Source organism: Manacus candei, unplaced genomic scaffold (assembly GCF_025592945.1).
Source record: "Manacus candei isolate 608988 ecotype Guabito, Panama unplaced genomic scaffold, ASM2559294v1 h1tg000011l, whole genome shotgun sequence".
Classification (NCBI taxonomy): domain Eukaryota; kingdom Metazoa; phylum Chordata; class Aves; order Passeriformes; family Pipridae; genus Manacus; species Manacus candei.
In genome coordinates, this window is record NW_026138059.1 from 8677501 (window position 1) to 8700119 (window position 22619).

Here is a 22619-nt window from a genome sequence, read left to right on the forward strand (position 1 = left end):
TAAAGAATGAGCTATTCAGTGACCCTCCTAACATATGGAATTGCTTTTTTTCCATTCTTCACTGACCATGGCTTTTATAATGAGAGAACGGAAGTGTGCACGTCATTACTGGATTTACACATTGAGGAGATGTTAACAAAATGAAAACAGATTTTCACACATTGAAATATTTTTCTGTATGGACCACATTGTCCTTGCCTGAGACGTTGTTCATAAAGAGATTTATTCTCTACATGCATGAAACTGAAGATTTAATTTTTTTCTTGTAACATTAACACAAAAGACATGTGTATATGTGCATATAGTCTTAAATTGTGAAATGTGTTGCTTCACAAAATCCACAATCATGACTCAGAGCCCTCAGACTCTACCCAGATGGATGCCCAAGATGTCTAGGCCACTTTAATCATATCAATGTTAACACCTCCACCAACATGTTTAGGCCAACATGATAGAAGTCGAGTCTTTACTCCAATGTGAGTAATATCTAACCTTTATTGCTAAAATAGATATTTCAGGTCTTCTGACTACATATTTACCTCTCATGTCTATGTTACCCAGACACATTTTTAGAGTTAGTCTCTGATTAAATATGCTGATACCCCTAAACTTTATATTTCCTAAGAAAAGTTGGACACCTTTCTATGGTGTGCCTCTTAGACAAGAAAGAACTTTATCTACTAGCTCACATTTCACTAACAGTTTCAGTAAACTGCAAAAAGAAAATCTAGTTTTGCTGCTCCACTGAGGAAAATGGCATGGCAGCAGAATCGGCAGCAAATTTAACCAATTCAAGCCTATTCAGGAGAAACTTATTTCTGTCAGGTGCTAATTTCTCTTATTCTCACCTGTTTAATTATATACTCCTTTCTCAAAAAACAAAACAAAACAAAAAAAAACCCACCAAAAAACGTTAAGCTTCTGAAATTCCCTTCCACTTATTGCACTCTTTCTCATTTGCACCATCTACATTTATCAGAATAAATTTGAGGACAATTTCTGAAGATTATTTCAGCTGAGTTTCCATCCCAGGAGGTGGGTCTGGATGGAATACACTGTCTGGAAGAATAATTTATTCCAGGAAAGAGAAGGGAGTGATCTAGAAACAGATACTGCATTATCAGCTAACTGCTAAGTTTTTGGAGTCATAACTTACATGACTATAATTTTAAGCCATTTTAAACTGACTGGCATAAAAAGAGAATCTTTCATGGTAGGTGGGTAAATAAGCAAGAAGCGATAGCAATATTCATGGCAAAGGTTGCATCTCTCATTGGACTTGCTGATTCAGGTGAGGCTCCTAGCATTGTATGGCAGGTGATCTCATCCGTAGATAGGGATCATGAAAACCATCCCATGGTGCATCTTGTCTGCACATGATCAGCAGCTGTCTGAACAGGGGTGCTCAACACCTTGGAAAATAACTGTTCTTATATGCTTTACTTTGAAAATCCTGGATGAACCTTGATTTTTCAAATTCCAATTTGAATTCACCCACTGTTTCCTAAGGAATCTGATATACAGTTAAATGCTGATTACAAACAAATCCATAGATAAAAGGTAAAATAAAAATGATAAATTTAGATAAAACATAGATAAAAAATAAAATAAAAACTGTAAAATAAGAAGGTTATATATATATATTATATATATGAAATCTATAACACTGTAATATTCATCTATTAAATGATCTGTTCTAAATGTTCCAAGTGCACTCCCTTCAAATCTCACTGCAGTCAAGAGAAACTATGACTTTAACAAGCATGAATGCAAAATGTGACTGTGGCAAGGTTCTAAACTGGCTTGGAAGCAGATCTGCCTAGATGTTCCCCTCTCAAAGAAGCCCAAAAATATTTTAAATACAGAAAAATGTTTTGAACAAAAGTAGGAGCTTTATTTTTCAAGCAGAGTTCAAGAGCTCAGAGCAGAGCTCAAGGCTCAGAACAGCTAGAAGAGAAAGGATTGTACAGGTGTTCTCATGTGTACCCTGTAAGCATGTCCTTATTTCCAAGCTAACCAACAACTTTCTTAGTCGCTGATTTAGCCCTTGCTTAGCCCTTGCTTACTTGGTCCTAGGAAGTTCCTTGAACCCTCTCTGAGAAGTAACTCCAGCTCTCTGCTCTGAGCCTCTTAACCACTGCAGGCCCCAGTGCTCATAAAAAGGAGTAACCCTTCTGCTTCTGTGTCACAAATCTCTAACAGTCAATTAAAATAAACAGTGTGACTCGAAAATAGAAATGGAATTCGGAATCACTCAAGCACCTTCCAGTGTTCTGAGTTTTTTAATCTAAGACCTAAAAACTTTGTGCCTTGGTGAGAAAGGGCAGAAAAGCATTAAGAAGGGTGAAAAAGAAGGTTTAAAATGGAGAAATTATGACTGTGTCCTTCTAGTGCCTCTGAAAAAGTTACAAACTAAAATACCAGAAGGATGTTCTTCATGTTGATGTTACAAATGATACTGAAGTTTCTTTTTTTTTTTTAAATTTTAAGGGTTAGTATTTTGTAGTAAAATGCCAGTCACCTGCCAGCTTCCTAATAGATACTTGTCTGTTCTTGTACTTGTCCTAATAGATACAAGTCTGTTCTTGTCTGTTTCTCCATAAAATGAGACATCTTAATTTCACTAGATTTTTCAAATATTTGCTTTTTCAATAAAACAAAAAATTAATTAAAAAAAAATCTTTCTCTTTTACCCTCATTAGTCCCTGAGAGGTTATTTTTAGATGTTGCTGTTCTGTTAGAAAAATGAGACAGTGAGAAGAACAGAATGAGAACTGACAGTGAAAGAAAAACAAAACCAGAAAAATCAGCAGGAAAAAATATAAAATTTGCTAATCTTCTAAAATTCTTTCACCTAATTAAGTTTCAAATTATGATAAGTATAAATAAGAGAGCCTTAATTCATGTAACCCAGCCATATTTTAAAGATATCATCACTTTCAGTCAGAACTGGATGGGAATAAATTATGCTTTCTCCAGGCTATGGAAAAAGAAAGAAAGGAGACCAAACCAGCCAAATGTCCATTTTGTGGATGAGCATAGGACTGAGGAGTGGAGGGCAGTGGAGCATGTACAGCAAGGATCACTGAGAATATAATTACTGTCTGTGAAACTGAAGAGAACTGTACGTTACATTGATCTGCATGCAAAAGGTACTTATATCACTACAGGTTTTAGTATTGGGGTTTTTCCTCCATTTGTTTCTTAGAGCAGGCTCTGTTTTGTTTACTCTTATCTAAGCCTCACATCTGGAATGGATGTCTTGCACTCTGACAAGTCATTCTAAAATTCAAGAGCAAACAGGAAAAGAGCATAGACTGCAAACATGAAATTTTGGTCATTATACAATAACCTGAGTTACAAATCAAGACCGCTAATTTCACTGTTATTGTAAGTCAGAGCTGGTCCCCTGGAGCAAAGAACACATTTTTGTTTTGTTCTCTTTTTAGTACTTATTTGTCTGTATTCCCCTTTACAGTGATGTCTTACTGTCTAAAATGACTTAATTCTAACCAGAGACTCTGTAACAAACAAAAGAACATCAAAGGTGACTAAAGCAGGAAGATCAAACAGAAATTAGTAAAGCCAGGGAGCAACTAGAGGACATCAAAAGTGCCCTGAGGGAGAGAACAGGACTGAGCTGGCCCACCCTTGTTGAACAGTCCTATAAACTTTGATCAGCCTGGAAAAAACATGGATGAATTCAGGGAGGTCTGTTGATAGCCTCAATCTCAGACAACCTAGCTGAACACACCCTCTTGCTTTGAACTTTGGTATTTGACCTGAAAGTCTGAGGAACTGGTTTATCTTTCTGGTTTATTGTTTTTAAACACATGCATCTATACAGAAAAAAAATATTCTTCTGAATGTTCTGGTAAAGTATCATGTTAGTTCTGGTTTTTCAAAGACCTTTATTAAGACCTTTTCAAAGACCTTTGTCTTCCACTCCAATCAAGCTATGGTAAGTTGATTTTGCTCTAGAAAACTGTTGCATTTCACTGAAAGCTAAGGCCATGGCAGCTAGAGCAGACCATTCCTGTCTCAGATTGTGTCATACTGGCAAAGTTTCTGATGACTCACCCTTTAGGCTTGTGAGACATCTTGCCTAAGCTGGTCACCTAGGCTGGCTGCTGTTGTTAATGGGCGAGGTGTCATTGCCAAAGGGCATGTCAGACTATGACAAAACCGCTGAGATGCTGGCCTGAGGGGATGTCTGAAGGTCTTTTGGCCAGCCTTCTGCTCAGACAAGGACTGTTGCCAGCATTATCTCACAGCAGTCATGGTTTCCTCTAATCAAATCCTGAGAATCACTCAGAAAGACAATTCCCAGCATTTCAGTGTAACCTATGGCAGTGCCATGCTGCCACCCTGGTAAAAAATATCCACAATATCCAACCTAAATTTCTCAAACCACAGTTTACAACCACTGCACCTGTATCATGGCTGTTATATCATCTGCCACTCCAAAGAATTGCCTATTTTTGTAGTTTCTCCTCCAAACATCACAGGTTACTGTTGGATCACAACCTTAACCCAAGCTCACCAGATGTAACAAGCCCGGATCCCTCAGTCTGTGCTCACAAGTCATGTACTCAAGGCCCTTGAGCATCTTGGTGCTCCTCCTTCTAGCCTTTTTTCATCCTCTTTGATCTGGTGAGACCAGAACAAGCTGTGTCCTTCCAGCCAGGACCTTCCAGCCAGGGCCTCATGTGCCCCAGCTATGGAGGAAAGCAGCTCCCCTTGATCTGCTTGCTATATTTCTCCCAGTGATGTTCATTCTTTTAAAATTAAGAACAGAAAATGTCTACACTGTCCTGGAGAGTTCAATGGCATTTGTTCAACAGCGTCTCTAGGATCCTTCCTAGGATTTGGTATGCCCATGGCTAGGGCAGCAGGGCAAGGCCAGGCAGCCAGGGCCTGTCCCACCTCCCAGCCAGGAGCAGGGCAGCCGGGGGGCACCACAGCCACCTTAGCCCTGGGCATCAGGCACGTCCCTGAGGATGGCATGAGACAAGGCTGGGTCAGGATTTTGACCTGCAGACTGGGCTTGGGATCAGGCCCATGGGGGAAGCCAGTGTCCGACACAGCCCTGGGATGGCTAGGCAGGACTGCAGGGATGTGGATGAGCTGAGACTAGGCTGGAAATGGCAGTGTGCTTAACAGTAGGTCTGCTTGCCCTCACAGGGGCCCTGGCCTTCCCTGCAGCAGCTCCCTCTCCTCACGGGCCAGCTTTGCTCTTCCCAGACTGGTTTGGCACCCCAACAGCCAGGGCTCCGGGCTCAAGGTGCCCAGGATCCCAACAGTACCCAGCTGGGAAGTGGGCACAGTCCCACTTCATTCACCTGTCTTCAGAGAGGGCATTGTTTTTTATTTATGTCTGTAAAACATGTGGCTGGTGGCTCTGATCCTGTCTGAGGCCTCTAGGCACAGCTGTAGTACAAATCACAGCCTGGAATCTCCTCTGGGTGAGGTATTTCCTCAGTGTAGTCAAGGGATTAAACTAAAAACACCCAATTTCCCGTTATGCTGATATTAAAGAAAATTACTCTGTGGGAAACCAGGAGTTCGTTGGTTCTTTGACTTGGTTCTTAAGACTTTTCCTTTGGGAAAGTCTCTTCAGAGGAGTTTTCTTATATTCCTTATCATTACAGGCAAACTCTTCTATTCTACGTTAGCTGCCTATGCTTTCCTACATTTTAAGAGGCTTGCCAAAGCAGGGTTTAATCTTATTTTTTAATTTTATTCAGTATTTTTCTTATAGTATAATTTAAAAAGCCAAAATGATAAAAACAAGTTATCCTCTTGTGCTATCGACTTTTCAAACCTAACTTCAGTAGCCAGTGCAGTTTGATAAGTGTTTTACCCCCACTGTGTTACCTGTGAGAGTTTTGTGGAATCAAAAAAAAAAAAAAAGGCAATTAGGTCTAATAGATCCATATTCACAGTTAGTAAAAAACAAGCTTATAGTTTATTTTCCTAAATATCAGACAAGGGGTCAGCAAGGTCCATTTCCTATAGCTAAGCCTAACAAACTCTCCCTTTGAAAGGGAAGACACATTAAAATGCATTTTCTGAAAGAACAGAAATATCTGGCAGATGGAAGTTACCCTGGCTGATTTAAAATATAGTAAGCATCTTTCCTTGGACATATACACTAGCACCAGGTAGCCTGGTTGAAGTGAAGATTCAAAGATAATTTGGAAGACAACTTTTCTTTTTTTACTAGTCCCAGGAAAAATTTATTATTATAAAGAGATTAATAAAGCATGTTCAGATGTCTGCAAATCACCAGGCAAATAAAGACACCTAGCACATTCCAGTGCTAGGTACACTTTTAGTCAAACTTGGAAGGAGTCTTTTTTATAATGCAACCAGTGAAGGAATAGTTTCCCCCAGAAATTCATATTATGTTCAAGAAAGAAGCATGGCAGCTTTTAAGGATATCAACATCACTTTCTCAACTGAGAGAAAGAAGAATTTGTGAGTCTGGTTTCTGTAGAGACAACATCCTCAATCTTTTGTGCTTTCAAAACCAATTTGAGTTTTGTTTCTGCCTTTAAAAAAAAAAAAAGATCAGATGTGTTTAATCTTTACATGTTTGTGCTGCTCTATTATAATGAAAACACTTTAATTATAAGTTTCTATGGTGCTTTTTCATTAGCTATTTCAACAATCTGTTCCTCTTAAATGTTACTGTTATTGTTGACCAAAATGGTTGTAAATAATAAACTAGGTTATGATTCAGCAAAACATTTCCATTGTCAGGTATCTGAAGATATACTGAAATGTTTTGAATGCTCGATTTTACATCCAAAGATAGAATTTTAATGTAGACATATAACCTAAATTGAAGAGGATTTAAGCATATATTGCTTATATCTGAATTTTTAGAAAAACAAAAGATAAAAGTATTAACTGTTTGATCTTTTAAAAAGTTTCTTTTAGTACCTCAGCAAAGCAAAAGCTATAAATCTAAATTACTGGTATGGAATAAAACCAGCAAGTGGCAGTATTTGACAAAAATTTGGAAGGTAGGTAGGAAACTTTTAAAAGCAAATGGAGATTTACACTATATCTAACTATCAGGTAAGCAGTTCTACTAGCATTCAGAAAGAAAGATGTCTCATTTCTAGAGTATTTTTGTTTGTTTGTTTTTGTTAGGTCAACTCTTCAACTAGAGAAATTGGAAACAGAAGACAAATTTCCCATGGATATTTATATGCAAGGTCAACAAAAATAACCCTGCACATTTTATAAAAATTCTTCTATGAAAACTGGCTAAGAATAGAAAGATATATCAAAACCATTTGGAAGCCTTATTTATCAGAAACCTTTCCTGCCACCAATTTAGAATAGTATGCAATGAATATTAAAATCATACAATCATAGAATTGTTTAGGTTGGAAAAGGTCTTTAAGATCACTGAGTCCAACCATAAACCTAACACCTCATACTTCTGGATTCCACAGAGCATGAAAAAAAGCCTAACATAAACAACTTCTGAGGCATCAATAACATATTAACCAAGAGCCTGTGAAGTTGCATGTAACAAAGTAAATGGCAAGAGCATGTTAAGGCTAAATTGCCAGTGAAAATGTCTATGCACTTTTATTCTCATTCTCAGAATTACTTCTAATACTTCTAATGCATAGCACAATAGTCTAACAAGATCCCAAATCCTAAAAACTTTTCAGAACAATTTTCATTTCCTATAGAAAACATAATCAATTTTAACTACGTACTTAAAAAAAATCATCATAATGCACCAAAATGACACAAAGTAAACTGTCATCATATTTTCCTGAATGCTACAAATATCCCAATTTAGTGATCTGTCCATATTACTGTGTTTAATTATCTAACCTCAGATGTTCTGCTGTTTTCAGTACAGGCACTGCAGGATGACAGATTTACAGCTGCCGAGATGCTCTAATGTGAGTGGCATTTCCGCAACAAAAACTCACTTGTGCCAATACTTGCACTTTGTAGGTCAAAAGTGCCTGAGGTTTTCCTGGACCAGGAAACAAATTTAATTTTCAGATTAAGACATGCATATATCCCAATAATGATTACAAATGCAGAGGAGGTGATACATGTAGCAGCTGCTTGCTAAATTGACATTGAGGTGATGAACTTTTTACCTGCTTGCTCTGTAAACTCTCTTCTACTTCAGACTGGTATCCTCTACTGTAAACCAGCTGATATGTATGTATATATGAGATTCTGAGCAACTTAGTGTGTTGAAATAGCAGACTAAGCCAAGTCCTGCACCAGTATTTAGAAATTTATCCAATTTAGAAGTATATCTAAATGGTAAGAATCTTCTAGGAGTCTCTGGCTACCCTAGAAACTCAGTAATCATACTGGTGACATGTCAGTAAGTCTCCCCTATCTCTAGACACAGACTGAGCTCACAGGCTCCCAGTGGGCCAGCCTCCAGCTCGCTGGGATGCTGAAGGACGTTTTAAAGAACACAAAAAGCACTTCTATATTTCCATCAGCTAACTTCTTTTAAAAGTTATAAAGAGCCATGTCTTGCTTTGGAGAAGGAGACATAGTGACTTATGAAAAACATAGTCAAAGATAATGACTCCTGTCAGCATATTTTGATTCTTGATTTCCAGCACTTGTAGCACACTTTCAGGCTCTGATTTTTCACATGAAGTGTTTGACTTGATGTTTAAAAAGAAAAAAAAAAGTGTCCAAAACTCATTCACTGATTCATGGCTAAACCCAAATCTGCACAGTGAGATTCAGAATCACAGAAAGAGGCAGGTTGGAAGGAACCAGAGTGGTTCATCTGGTCTGCCCTCCCTGGCCAATCAGGGTCATCCTAGAGCACACGGCACAGGATTGCATCCAGACGGTTCTCGAATATCTCCTGTGAGGGACAGTCCACAACCTCTGTGGGCAATCTGTTCCATGAATGACTGTAGTCAAATTTTAGACAAGAATGGCCTCTGCATTGTTCCTTGAAGAAACAGGGATTCAGGCAATTCTGCAGAAGTGCCGCAGCTTATTTCTGGAGTGGAACTGGGGTTGCTGATACCCATCATTTATAAGAAATGACATTCCAATGCTCACTTGGGATAGTCAAAGTGTGGAGAGGGTTGGAGAAAAGGTATCAATCTACTTCGGGCTTGACATCACATGAGACTGACAATGTTAGAAATCTCAATGGCAATCTAATTTTTTGTTCTTATGTAAAGTTCGGTCTGAGAAAGTGTTTAGATCACGTGAGCTGTGGCTGCAACCATTATTCTTTTATGTGGCATTCTAGTGGTCCTCTTACACCTCCTTGTCTATGTAACCACCCACCCAAAACCACCAAAACAATGTAATTCAGGGCAAATGACTGTCCTGGTTCAGCAGTCAAAGTTGCAGCACTCCAACAGTCCAAGGGTTGTGTACGTAGTTCTTTCAGATCAGGGCAGAAATGGAACTTCACTTCGTCCCATAAGGGTTTCTCTTTCCCTGATCCTTTTTTCCCCTCATCTTTTTGCTTTCTGTTCTCCTTTCCCCTCCTTTCTCTTTCTTTCCCCTTCTCCATTCCTCTCACTTCCCCTCGTTTTGCCTTCCTTCTCTCCTCTCCCGAAGTGCAAGCTGCCGTCCCTCTCAGGGGGTGCCTTCCCTGGGGCGAAGGCGAGGACGGGGGAGCTGCATCCCGGCGGCATCGCCCGTATCCCGGAGCTCCGGCCGCGGTGCGTGCGCAGGGCGGTGCGGAGCCCCCTCGGCGGGGCGGCCCCAGCCCAGGGCGGGCCCAGCGCTGTCCCCTCCTCCCGCCCACCGGGGGCCGGGATCGCCCCGCCGCCGACCAGAGCGGCAGCCTCGGCAGGGGAGCGGAGCGGGCGCGACGGGGACCTGCCGGAGCCCCTTTCCTCCTCCTCGCCCTCCTGCCCGCAGCATGGCCCGGCGCGAAGCGGTGGCCGCCCCCGGCTTCTGCCTCCTTCTCCTGCTGCTGCTGCTGCTCAGCAGCGGGCGGCTCTTCCCCCCCGCCGCCGCGCAGCCCCCGCCGCCGCCGCAGCGCGGGAGCGTGTGGTGCCCCAGCCGCTGCCTCTGCTTCCGCACCACGGTGCGCTGCATGCATCTGATGCTGGAGAGCGTCCCCGCCGTGTCCCCACAGACCACCATCCTGTGAGTACCCGGCGGGGGCTGCCGCGGCGGCCCGCGGGCAGGGATGGGGGCGGAGGAGGAGGAGGGGATGGATACCTGGGATGAGAGGCACTGGGGTGGGTGGCGGCGGAGCCTCAGCTCTTTGTCTGCGGTCGGGGGAGGGGGCCGGACCCGCGGCGGTGGCTCTGCCCGAGGGGCCCGGGCGCCCCCGCGCTGCTCCAGGGCTCCGCGGTACCGGGGTGGCTCGGCGGGGCTGGGCTGGGCTGGGCTGGGCTGGGCTGGGTTCGTCGCCCCGGGCCCTGCTTCTGTCCGGGGCTCGGTCGGTTCTGACCGGTGTCCCCGGTTTTGCGGGGACTGCTAGAGGTGGATGTTCTGGTTTAGCCTGCGGGCGTTGTGTCCCAGCTTATTCGTCCCTAGAAGGATTTCGCTGCTTCCTTACTATCCTGCTTAAGACCATATTCAGTCGGCAGGGGGATCGACATGGGTGTAGGTGGCACTTTCTGCTCAGTTCTGAGACACGGTGGGGATGTTCGAGCAAACAGGGACCCAAACTGTGAGCTTGCTGAAAACTAACTCGGTTCAAATTCCTGCAGAGACTTTTAACGTTCAGTTCTTTAACTCAGGCCCAAATGTCTCAGTTGAAGTGCCCGGCCATTCCTCTATAGTGTCTGGTCGCTGTTTTGGATGGGATTGTATTGGTAATAAAATTCAGTATTGACAACGATTGACATTTAGTTCACATTGATATTACTGAAATGGTTACCTTTCCAGCCATATTTCCCTATAATAAAGTTACAAATGAACATGACATTCTATTTTGTTTCGTGGCTTACTAAGAGGAACAGATTTGTTCCACTGATCTGCTTATATGTTACTTGGGCTCAGAAAGCTCTTGGCACCAGCCCGGCCCTTTCTTTACACACATGCAGCCGTGGAAGTTGAGCAGAGGTTGGCCCTGGGAATTTTCTGCGGGGCCTCCTGTAATAAATTAACTTGTGACTTTGTCAGATATTTTCAAAAGAGATCTATAAAGCCTTGCTGTGTTTCAGCTTCCAAGTATTATTTAATGTGAAGAGTACAGTCATTTAACATTAGCCGAGTCCCTCTTTGGCAAGAAGCGCAGGCTTTTGGCAGAATGGGATTAGTCCTGCAGTACTTGTAAACCTTTTAGGGAACAGTACAGGAAGTGGGTGGTTAATGTTTCTTACATTTGAAACAAAGTACATTTACAGAACACCTTTTGCCTTGAGATTACAGGAAACTGTGTAAAGCTAGTTTTGTGAATCATCTTAAATGTAAAATGAAAAAAAATCAGAGTGTGGAGTCAAGTCTCAGTGGCTTGGTTTCATGTTAAAGGTAGAATGGTCTGCAACAGCAGAAACTATTAGATTAAACCTCGCCAGGGTGGAGCTCCCCTTACGGTGGGTATTTATAATCTTGCAGCGAGTCAGAGGAGAATGTGTGAACAATGCAAGCATTATACTCATCTAACCCCACTAATATATCAAATTGTCTAGTATCCCAAATTGAATTATCATTTTGTTATAATGCAAGCTACAATGCTGCAGAAGTAATGCAAAAGAAGTTAAAAACATGTTTTCAGCTTGACAAAGAATGGTAATTCTCAAAATATGCCTGTGGATGACCAGGATTCTTCAAAACCTAATGGTGGCCTTATTTGTCAATAGTAAGGTTCCTTTCTCAACAACTGATTAGGGAACCATTATAAATAAAATAGGCAGTATTACATCTGCAAATACTCAATTACTGCTTCTGCTGCTGTGAATGGGGAGGAGATGGATCAGAAGATAGTTAGGCAACATGAGTCCCTGGGACAAAGAGCAACGGTACAATGTATTTAATAATCAGTAGTTTGGTAACAATTATACATAAATAGCTTACCTGTTGTATATGATTTGCTTACTTTTAGCTGTAGCATGTACTTTCAGAATAATTATTACATGTCTGAGGTACTCATTGAATTACAAGAGAGTTTACCACACATTTTTTTTACTTACATGCTATTTTGAGCTGCAGTTCTGCACAGTAGTGTTACACTTCACAGAGGTAGCCCATCACCCACAGAGGGCTTTCTACATATGCTTTCAGCATAGTTTCTTTTTTAAGCATGAAAGTAAGAAGCTGTTTCATTTTTCATCTCTGATTTGAATCTCACAGTTTGCCTTTTATGTGGAGCATGTATATTAAATGTATTTTCTTTAGTAATGGTGTTGATAGTTAAGTAATTAAAAATAATGAACTAATTTCAATTAAATGCCTTCCCCTTTAAAGTATAAACTTAGAAAATCCTGCAAGGTGTGTTGCTGATGCGTTAAGTCCATTTTTACTGGCATTGATAAATTCCACACTCTCATCTGTTTTATTTCTTCCCTGCAACACAGATTGACTGTGCAAAGTAATTTTGTAAAAAAAATCACCCTAAGTTTTTCCCCATTTATAAGTATTTTGCTGAACAGTGGTTCTGAAAAATATCCCATTCTGGAAGCCGACTTGACTTTGCTCTACTTCACATATAATTTGTTACATGGATTAAAACAGTGGGGCCCAGACCAATGGTACAGCCAAATGTTTTTCCCCACATATAAAAAATGTCTACTCCTAATCTCGGGCTCTCTTTTGAAAACTGTTCATAACATTACTAGTTGCTGACCTTGCCAGTGCTACTTCTGGCTGTACATTTTCTCACTCTCTCCTGCTTCCCCCAGTTTCTGGCACTTCCCCCTTCCCTGCTGGAGGTTTGGATCCATGGTTTATATTGCTTCCTCAAGGTGGATTCTGCCAGCTTTGAAGGAGCGCATGGGGCCTTGCATGAGCATATGGTTTCACCCAGGATGAGATTGTTACCTGGATGCATTGTAGGATTAGGTCCAGCATCCCAGTCAGAAGGTCCCGTGCTGACTTCCCTTCCAAAGTGGTTTGAAACACCACTTCATGCCATAAGTATGATTGTGGAAATTTCCTTTCATCTCAAACTAAATATAGAGTGCTTATGTATTTGTAGAAATTGCTGAATCGTACTTATATTAAACCACTTAAACAGTTGAGGAATGTAAAATTCTGGGTATGGTACTATTGCTATCACTTCTTCCCATAATTGTATCCTATCTTACATAGTCTTTCAGTTGTGTTCTGCAGCAATTTCTAGTATATGGTGTTGTTAATTCTTATAGGAGTCCTTTGAATATTGATGCAATATGTTACTATTTGTATTTTGTCCAAACACGATCCAAATCAGAACCCGCCTACAGGACTAGTTACACATACTGAAATTTGTTCGCAGTTTTTCTTGGCAGCACCTCATTGCTCTCTTATTTTTTTACTAGCTGTACAAGCAGAATTGTATTTGCTGCATTTGGAGCTGTACAAGCAGAATTGTATTCACTGCATTTGGGTCTAACAGACTGAACAAGAAAAGAAACTAATGTTCTGTTATTGTCAGAAAAGGTAAAAATTGACAAAAATAGTTGTCACAAAAGAAAGTGGACTTGATTTGCACTAAGAATGGCATTCAAATTATTGAGGAGAAAATTTTATTTTGAAATAAGTCACTCAGTATTATCTATGGGAGGATACGTGAATTACTGCAGAGGTAGGAGTAATGGAAGTGTAATGACATTTCACAGTTCACTGTTGATTTGTGATAACGTTATGCCTCTTAACAGAGGCATTTAGGGAAATGAAATGGGTGATATGTATGGAATCTGTCAGTGCAGGAGTCTCTGGGCTATCATATCAGAAATCTTACTGCATGCTGTTTGAAGATCTGCTATTTGAAATTATGCATTATCAGTCAGCAAACAACCATCCCATTTTCATCTAAAAAATACAGGATCCTTGCTTCCTTTTAGAAAAATTCCGGTAGATTAATATTAAGACAGTAAATAAACACACCTCAGCACTGTGAAGGACAAAGGACTGCATTCTCAAATCTGGATTGTGAGTAAGCTTGATCACCTCACTGCTGAACATCAATTTGCATATAGGAGTTAGTCAAAAGATATGACACTGGTCTAAGATTTTATTCAAGACAGAGATTTGTACATACTTACTGTTAAAAAAAGAACAGATACTGAAGATTTAATTGAAGGATTTGAACTGAATACTAACACAGATATTGACAGACTCTTGGCTGGGCAGCAAAATGCAATAGATGCCAGTGATGATTTGTTTGAATGACACAGAACAGGAGGGAAAGCACAAGATTATTTCAATAAAAATTATTTTAGGTCTTCCTTCATAGAAATTTTATGAACAAGTGCAGAATTTCATTTGAAATTAAAACACCTACATTTAGGTCTCTATCCGTAAGAGTCTACAGCCATATTTGTTTTGGGAACTTCTCTTCTAATGAGTAACAACTTGGCCAGTACAGTTCATAATGCCTGGAGTGGACTCAGCTCACTCAAAAAGGGGACACCTTCATTTGAGATAGTAATTTCTAGCCTCAGGCTACCTTCCCAAAAAGGACTCAGGTCCTCATTGGACCTGTGCTATACCTGCTTGCTCTCAACAGATGTCTCAGATAGCCTGAGACATTGATTGGACAACTGAATTAAGCTGCTACTGGTTTGTGCCACTTACCAATTTACTTGTGCCTTCTCCAGCATGAGCATGTTAACTAGTGTTCTGTTGACAATAAAAAGGGTTTAAACATCCATATGTAGATGTTAATATTTATTTGTCTAAACAAAAGCTTCAAGTATTTTTCAGAAGAGAACGTTTTTCTAGAATTTTCAAGAGAAAGAAACTACTTGCAAAAAATTAACTTTTAAAGTATGTAAGTGGCTCAAAGGAGAGTGTTTTCCCTCTAGTAAGCCCCATCTTCTGTGTCCCAGCAAATCAAGTGGATACTGCAAAAGATACCAATCCTCCCTAGCAAAGCAGCTGTGTAGGGTGTGTAGGATGAGTACCCTGCTAAAGCCATTCCCAGGCAGTCTGATTGTACTGCTGATAGAATGAGCCAGGACCAAGGCATGAGTGTGTTAAGGAGACATTTGCCGAGCTTGCAGAATGTGCTTGGTCATTAGCAGGGGACAGAAGGGCACAGCATTGATAGTGTTTGACATTTACTGGGAGACATTAGGCAAAGCTGCTGAGGCCTGCAGCAGAAGGCCCAAATGAGTCTTCACTTCCAGTCACTGGATCCACTAGGGTGAAAATATTTTGTCATTTCAACAGTATGTTAGCCCTCATCAATTTTTTTTTTGGAGAATGGGAAAACATATGGAACAAAATCATACCAAACATTTCTTGCAAGTGTCTTACTGTATATTCAACCCATTGTCATCAGAGGAATACATTGTCATATGTTACAGATAATAAATATAATTTCTAATTTTCATCTTTTTCTACTAAGTTGTATTTTTGACCAGTAAATACTTAACATTTGAGTGTTAAAATGGTAAATATGTGTTTATTGACAGAAAGATATCCATAATGAATAAAACCAAAGATCCATTTTACCTGATATCTATTCTTTGAGGGTGACTGAAAGTGCATCTTATAAACAAGTAGACAGTATAGAGTAGCATATAGTGGTTTATCCCTATAGTAACTTGTAGATAGGGATTTTCTGAGCTAAAGGTATTTCCATATTATATGTAAATCTTGATGGATCGCTCCTCCACGAATTGTTCAACCTCTTTTTCAACTAATTTAGCTGTTAACTTACACTCATAACTTTCATTGACAAGGAGTACTACACAAACCACATGGTATAAATTGCTCTCTTCTGTTTGAAGCCTCCAAGTTGCTAGTTTCACTTAGTATCCCCCATTTCTTCTATGGGAAGAGACACTGAATACTTGATCCCTCTCTATCATCTCAGTGCTGGCCATGATTTTATGATCTTTGATCCTAAGCTTCTCCATTAATTTCTTTTTAAAGTTGTAGTCTTCTCAGTGTAAGGTCTGTGTTCTTAACCTCTCATCATCTTGACTGCTGCTTCCCCACTCTGCTGTGTTTTGAGGTGAGGGAATTATAACTTTCCCCAGTATCTGCATGGACAGACCTGGTACGTGGACTATCTAGGGATTTATAGAGCAGTGTTAAGGTGGTCTCTGTTTTTATTTTCTGTTCCTTTTCTAATAATTCCCAATGTGGTATTTCCTTCTCTTGAACTGTTGGTTTTTTTTCAGGGACTAATCAAGGGGTAGCTTAAGATCTTGTGTATAAGTAGTAATGATCAGTTCCAGGCCCACCATTTTATTTGTAAAGTTTGGTTTTCTCCATATACATTATTTTGTATTAATACATGCATTAGCTCTGCATTTGATAGCCATTCACGGACTGTTGACAAGTCCTTCTGCTGTACTTCCTAGTCAGACTTCATTAAAATAGATGAGTATTGTAAGCAAAACTTTGCATTTTCTGTTGTTCATCATCCTTCCACTTAGGAATAAATTGAACAATGCAGAACTCAGCTCAGCTCTCTCTGAAATGCTGCTGTGACCTTCCCCAACTAGGAAAATTCACCATTTACTATAAACATCTCTTCATATACTCATCTGTGCAGGGTATTTGCTTTATAGCTGTTTCAAAAGATTGTTTTCTAATTCCCAAAGCTTTGGGAGTTTGGGCTGTTGTCAGCACAAGATTTTTTTCGTTTGTTCTACTGAAATGTTTTAGGAAGCTATAAAGATTATACAGATCAGTGGATTGCTTGGTATTGTTGTCTACATCCCCAGTTCAAAATCACAGTTTTAAACATTCTTCTGTCTTCCTGATTCTGTTAACACATAGGTTCAGTGCCTCTGCTGTTACTCAGTTTTCCCAAACAACAACATAATAAAAAAAGATGAGTTAAATGAGTTTTCATCATTGCTTTGGGGAATTTAGGGGCATGAGGGACACTGAATAAGAAATTTTTGTTTAGCGGAGACAAACATGGGATTACTCACTGGAAAGAGTAAGAAACGGATGCTTGGACATGAGTAAATATACTCCTTCTCTCCTAATTCCCAAAGGCAGCTGGTGGAAAAATAACAGGGAGATGCCTATCCCTTGCATCATTAGGAGGGTCTGGATCTGAGACACAAGAAGAGGTGTGTCTCACCTAAAATTGTGGTAAACACATGTCAAAGAGAAAAATATGACTAATAAATATTCCAAACTCCTCTGTTTTCTGAGTTATTCTTACTGACTTCTCTCCCAGGTGAGGTCATTGCTCATTAAGACATGACAAGGGCATGTCATTAGCCAGCAGAAAACTTGGTCGTTTAGATATCAAATGAATGTTAAGCTGCTCACATGTGGTTGTGGATTGGCTTGTAAATAAATTAGGTTTAAATTAAAAGGTTGAAAGTCTAGCAGAAAAGAAAAATAGGAAGTACAGCCAGTAAAGAAGAGAACAGAGCTTGGCATGAAGATAGAAGAAAATTGTGGAAAGAGACCAACATAATATAATAGAAGAAATTGATATTGCTATTATGATATGAAAAAATAGCAGACAACTTTTCAGAAAATAACAAAAGAAGAAAAGAAATTGTGCATTATGTGTAAAATTATATAATATTTTATGTTTTTAAATTATAAAATGGCCTTTTACAGGAATATTTTACTATTCCTCACTTAAAGCTGCTTATTTCTAGTGAGCAGAAACTGAAGACAAACATGCTCAAGCTGGAATGGTGGGTAAAACGAAAATGCTAGGTTAATGTTTTGAGACTCCAATTCTATTCTGAACAATTGAAAAACAAACTAAATTTTCCTCCATCTTGATGCAGCTCTCAAAATGGTGTTTTTTTCATTATTTCTTTTTGGATTCAGATTTTTGAGACTTTCAAAGTTGTACTTTGTTTACAGAATTTTCCCCCACTTCATATCTATTTTTGTGATCAAATATTTTGTACACTTAGATCTCATTTTGCAAATGTGAACTTATGCATAGCTTTGTATACATGACTAATCCCCAAGCTTCTGATTCTTCCTGGACTTGGACACTTGCTGAGTCTCTTTCTAGCAAGCCAAAGAGTTTACAGCTTTATGGGGTAAAACTTCACTTATAAAGGAATTTCATTTACAAGGGTGACATTTAAAATCTACATCACACAATCTAAATATTTATAGTTGTTTGTCTTTTTGGAGAAGTTTATGTATAAAAAGAAGTTTGTATTTTAAATACGGGTATATGTTTGTATCTACGTACTTATGTATACACATGCCATACATATTGTATACATATATATATATATACACTAGAAGGGAAACAACTGAGCCAAATTCTCTTTATCATTTGTTCCATTTAGATTTGATGAAAAAAAACCCAAACCAAAACAAAAATAGCTTTAAAGGCTTTATTATTGCATATGTGGGCAGAGTTTCAAGACAATCCATAGAGATGGTGCAATGGGAGCTAACTGAGCTGGAACAGAATGACTCAAATGTTTCCTTTTCCTTCCCTTGCTTATCAGGCTGCCAAATTTGATTTCTTTTTGGTATGGCATTATTACTGTTGCTAATGAGAGTCAAGTGATTCTTTTAAACAGAAAATGTATATTGCAAATAACAAAGATTCTCAAACTTGAGAAAGACACATGAGGGAGAGACTGATGTGGACTCTTATCTTCATGTCTTTTTGTTTAATCTGTATTTACAAAAATAAGCAAAGATAGGATATTAATGAGTTTGTGCAGTGCCTGGCATGGCTTCTTGAACCATGTGAAAGTTTGTAAAATGAAAAGTGTGAAGTTTTGTGCAATGTTTGTGCAATTGCCTTTTTTTTCTGAATTGTTTTTTTTAAGTTTTACTAAGCAAAACAATGAGTAAATGTATTTAACTCCCAATTAGTTTTAATGCCTGTGACATTTCTCCCTTTTTTGTTCTGACTTTCAGATTTTTTATTCTCTTTCCAACTGCCACTCCCCGGATCTTTCGGAAACATTTTCTTCCAGCATTCTTTCCCCTTAAATCACCTATTACAACAGACTGTTCATTGCCTGGCTGGTCTAAAAAAAAGAAAAATATTACTTGGTACACAGCGTTACCTAAACTAATGACTGCTTTTGGTAAGCAGGATGATGACTGCTAAGTGTCAAGTTCTTTGCAATGTGTTAGCCAGACCGATGGATTTAATAGCATTTTATTAGCCATATTGTTTCTGGTTTCCTTTGTTGGAGAAAAATTTTAAAATAAATGAGTCCATGCATGTCTGATTTATCTCTAGGCATTGTGAGCATCGTGACTGCTCACAGCAGCATGAAATTCAGTGCAGACTTCTCAAAACAGTTAATTTCAGGGTTTATAGCCTCTCTCCAAGGTCCACCGTGCTGTATAAAAGGTAAATATTTCACTTTTGCAAGACTTTGGCTGGCCATTTCGATATAAAACTTTACTATTTGATATCTCATGGTGGCTTCTATTTAATGATTGATTATTATGATAATCAGATTAAATCAGTCACCAATATTAAAATATTTAAAGTGTGTAAATGAACATCTTGTAATCTTTTAATGGTAAGAAAGCTTTTTTTCCCAATTTTTCAAAAATATTTTGAAAAATATGGGCAGCATTGTGTGTTCTGGTGCACAGATCACTCTAGTGAGCCATTCAAAACTCAAACACAAATAAATGCCACATTACATTGTATGCTAAGATAATATAAAAAGCTGGAATAGCAGTGTGATGGTGTGGCATATGTATATAAAAAAGTACCTAGCAATTAATTTGCTGCTGGGAAACTGCCTATCAAAGGAGAATGTCTTTTAAGAGATATTATGTCACTCTTTGGGGTAATAGCTAATTTGGATTCAAGAAAAAGGTTTTGGTTTCATGGTATTTTGATAAACTCTCCAAGAAATTTTAGAGGTGAGAGTATTCAAATTATTTTTTGTAGACATAAACTGAAGTAAAAATTCAGATCTTTGACATAGGTAATATTCTCAGTCTCCAATAAAAAGGGCCTAGGCATTTGATTTAAAGTGCCAGTAAAAAGAGACTTCCTTCAGGCAAAAAGAAAGGGAGAGCTGCAACAGGGCTGCAAGAGCAGTGAGAGGAGGTTGATTATGTGAGTAGGTGGTTTGCTCTGGCCAGATTCAAATAATTAACTTTCTGATTTAATTTTATTGCCCTGGGAAAAGCTTAAGTTAATGCAATAGTATCCATGCAGGGAGTAGAATCAATCAAAATGTTTGCTAGTTAGACTTTTATGTATAGCTAAAGCATGTTTTATTTGTAGATTGAAGACATAGTTGTCAGGAATGTAAATAATTGCCACCAGACAATTATTAAAGGTCTGTATATACCTTGGTGTAGAAACATCTATACTTTATTTAAACCAATTTTTAAAACAGGATTTTTTTTTTGTCTGAGTACTCTATCAATAAGCTAAATCACTTGAAATTTCTAAATTTTGATACATGTTGAAATGTCTTTTTTGATTCAGTAACAAAAGTTTTGAAAACTTAGCCAGAAAATCCTGTAATCCTCCCACAATGATATGTGAATTTTCTGAGATGTTTTATGCTGTGTCAGCTTTGTGTTCTTTCTGCAGTTGATGTTTTCTTTTTGACATCTTCTATTTTACTTAAACCTTTCAGATATATCTCACATGTGAATAATTGAATAAAAGATTTGGATAGAGAAGAAATATGTAAAAACAGTCTAAGACACAGTATTCATTAGAGATTTCTGAACAGTTTGGCCAAGTAATTAAGTGGCAGAAAGCAAGGTTTATGCAAAAGAAAAACCCAACCCCCCCAGCATTCGGTGTGAATTGTTATACTGGTGATATCTATATAGAAATTATATATCCATTAATAGGTGTAGGATAGAACTATCTTTTGAAAAGTTGTAGGATAGAACTATCTTTTGAAAAGTTGTAGGATAGAACTATCTTTTGAAAAAGTTGTGTGACTACCAAACACCTCAGATAGTACAGGGGAAATTTTCCATCTTTGATGAACTTGCAATGTGAACAACACTTAGAAAACAGATATAAGAGGTAGGCAAATAATGTGTGTACAACCCCCACACTCAAGTATATTATCTAGGCCAGTTTTAGAATTCCATGGCATGTGTTTATAATCCCTTATTCATCAGAGAAAGAAATAAGAACTAGTTGTGGTTTAATAATCACTATTCAACAATGTCAACTTGAATTCGAACTAGTTTTGACTTTTCAATATTGGTAAAATTTTGAATTCCCACAGTACATAGGACACAGTGATATCTGTGCAACCCAGATTCTTTAGGTAAGAGTTTTTCATTACCTTTCATTAATTTTTTTCCCTGTGGATGTCCATGAGGAATTGTTTTGTAATAGTGCTAGCTTACAGCAAGTACCTGTCTTGCCTATCAGACATTGTCTATGACAGAGTTTGTATCCCGTTTGTTTGTTTGTTTGTTTTAAATATATTTTATTTACTTACTGGCTTTTACAGGGTGACTTCACTTTGAAAATATTCTTATTTTTCTGAAAAGATATTACGTTTTTCAGGAGTCAATCCTTTGGACAGTGTAAACAAATTTTTTTTAAAAGAAGCTGATGATTAGAGTGCAAGTAATTTATTTTATTTTTTAACTTTGAACTTTGTATATAATTGGACATGATCGTAGATGCCCATAAAATTAATTGTTTTTAAGATCTGGACCCACATGTAAATAATTTCTGATAGCATCAGGATTTGAAAAACTTGTTGAAAAATGGTGGGTTTGTTTTTTGTGTGGTTTTTGTTTGTTTTTTTCTTGGTTGGTCCCTCTTTCATTCAGAAAATCTGTTGTTTTTAACTGCATAGAGATAAAGCTTCAGTAGTTGGGAAATAAAATGTCCATTCAGCTCAGCCTCATTTTTAGCCATATGGTTTGGACATGGGAAGGAATTGTCCCTCCAGAATCCAGAGCACGTGTATAATCTCTCAGGAGAGATCTTAGCCATGGCACTACTGTAGTAGCAAAACATGTGATGCCTGAGAAAACTTTACCAGTAGAAATTTTTTCACTTAAGTGGCTAAGTGTTGGGGTTGTGGCTTGCACTCTTCAGCCTTCTAAATTCCTCTTAAAGTATTTGTGGAAATCCCAGCCATAAACTGGCATTTTTATGCCTTTGCATCAGAGGGTGTATTTGTGCTTCTGACTAGTCTTATAGTACTGATAGTTTAGCTGTGGGTCCAGAGGATTCTTTTTCAATTGAAGTTAAAATTTGATGATTAATATTTGTGGGAAAGAATTTTTTCACTGGATTTTAAGGCATATATATGGTATATATTGCAGTTATCTTAATCAAGTGGAGTAGTACTAATTTATGCATTTCCAAGACATGTAGGTATGTGTTTTTGAGTAGCAGAAACATTCTAAGAATCTTTTATTCAAAGCTGAAAAGAAATTAGTAGATATATCTGCTTATTGAAACTAAGATTTTTTTTTTTAATTTTTTGGCTGCAGATAGTACTCAAAGTTGGTTTTTTTTTATTATTCGACTATTTAGGCTGCATCTCAAAGGAAAATAGTAAGCATGATGTATTTAAGTAGCTGGTCTATTTAGTATATGA

General features: G+C 38.5%; 1 protein-coding gene across 1 annotated transcript in view; it reads left to right on the forward strand.

Annotated features, from left to right (window-relative positions):
• Nucleotides 1-9766: 9766 nt before the first annotated feature.
• The window catches only part of PXDN (peroxidasin), a 91644-nt gene continuing 78791 nt past the window's right edge, over nucleotides 9767-22619 (forward strand). Inside the window, exon 1 of the mRNA XM_051778077.1 lies at nucleotides 9767-10134. Within this exon, the coding sequence (XP_051634037.1) occupies nucleotides 9905-10134 (230 nt within the window). The 5' untranslated portion in view covers nucleotides 9767-9904. The remainder of the gene's footprint in view (nucleotides 10135-22619) is intronic.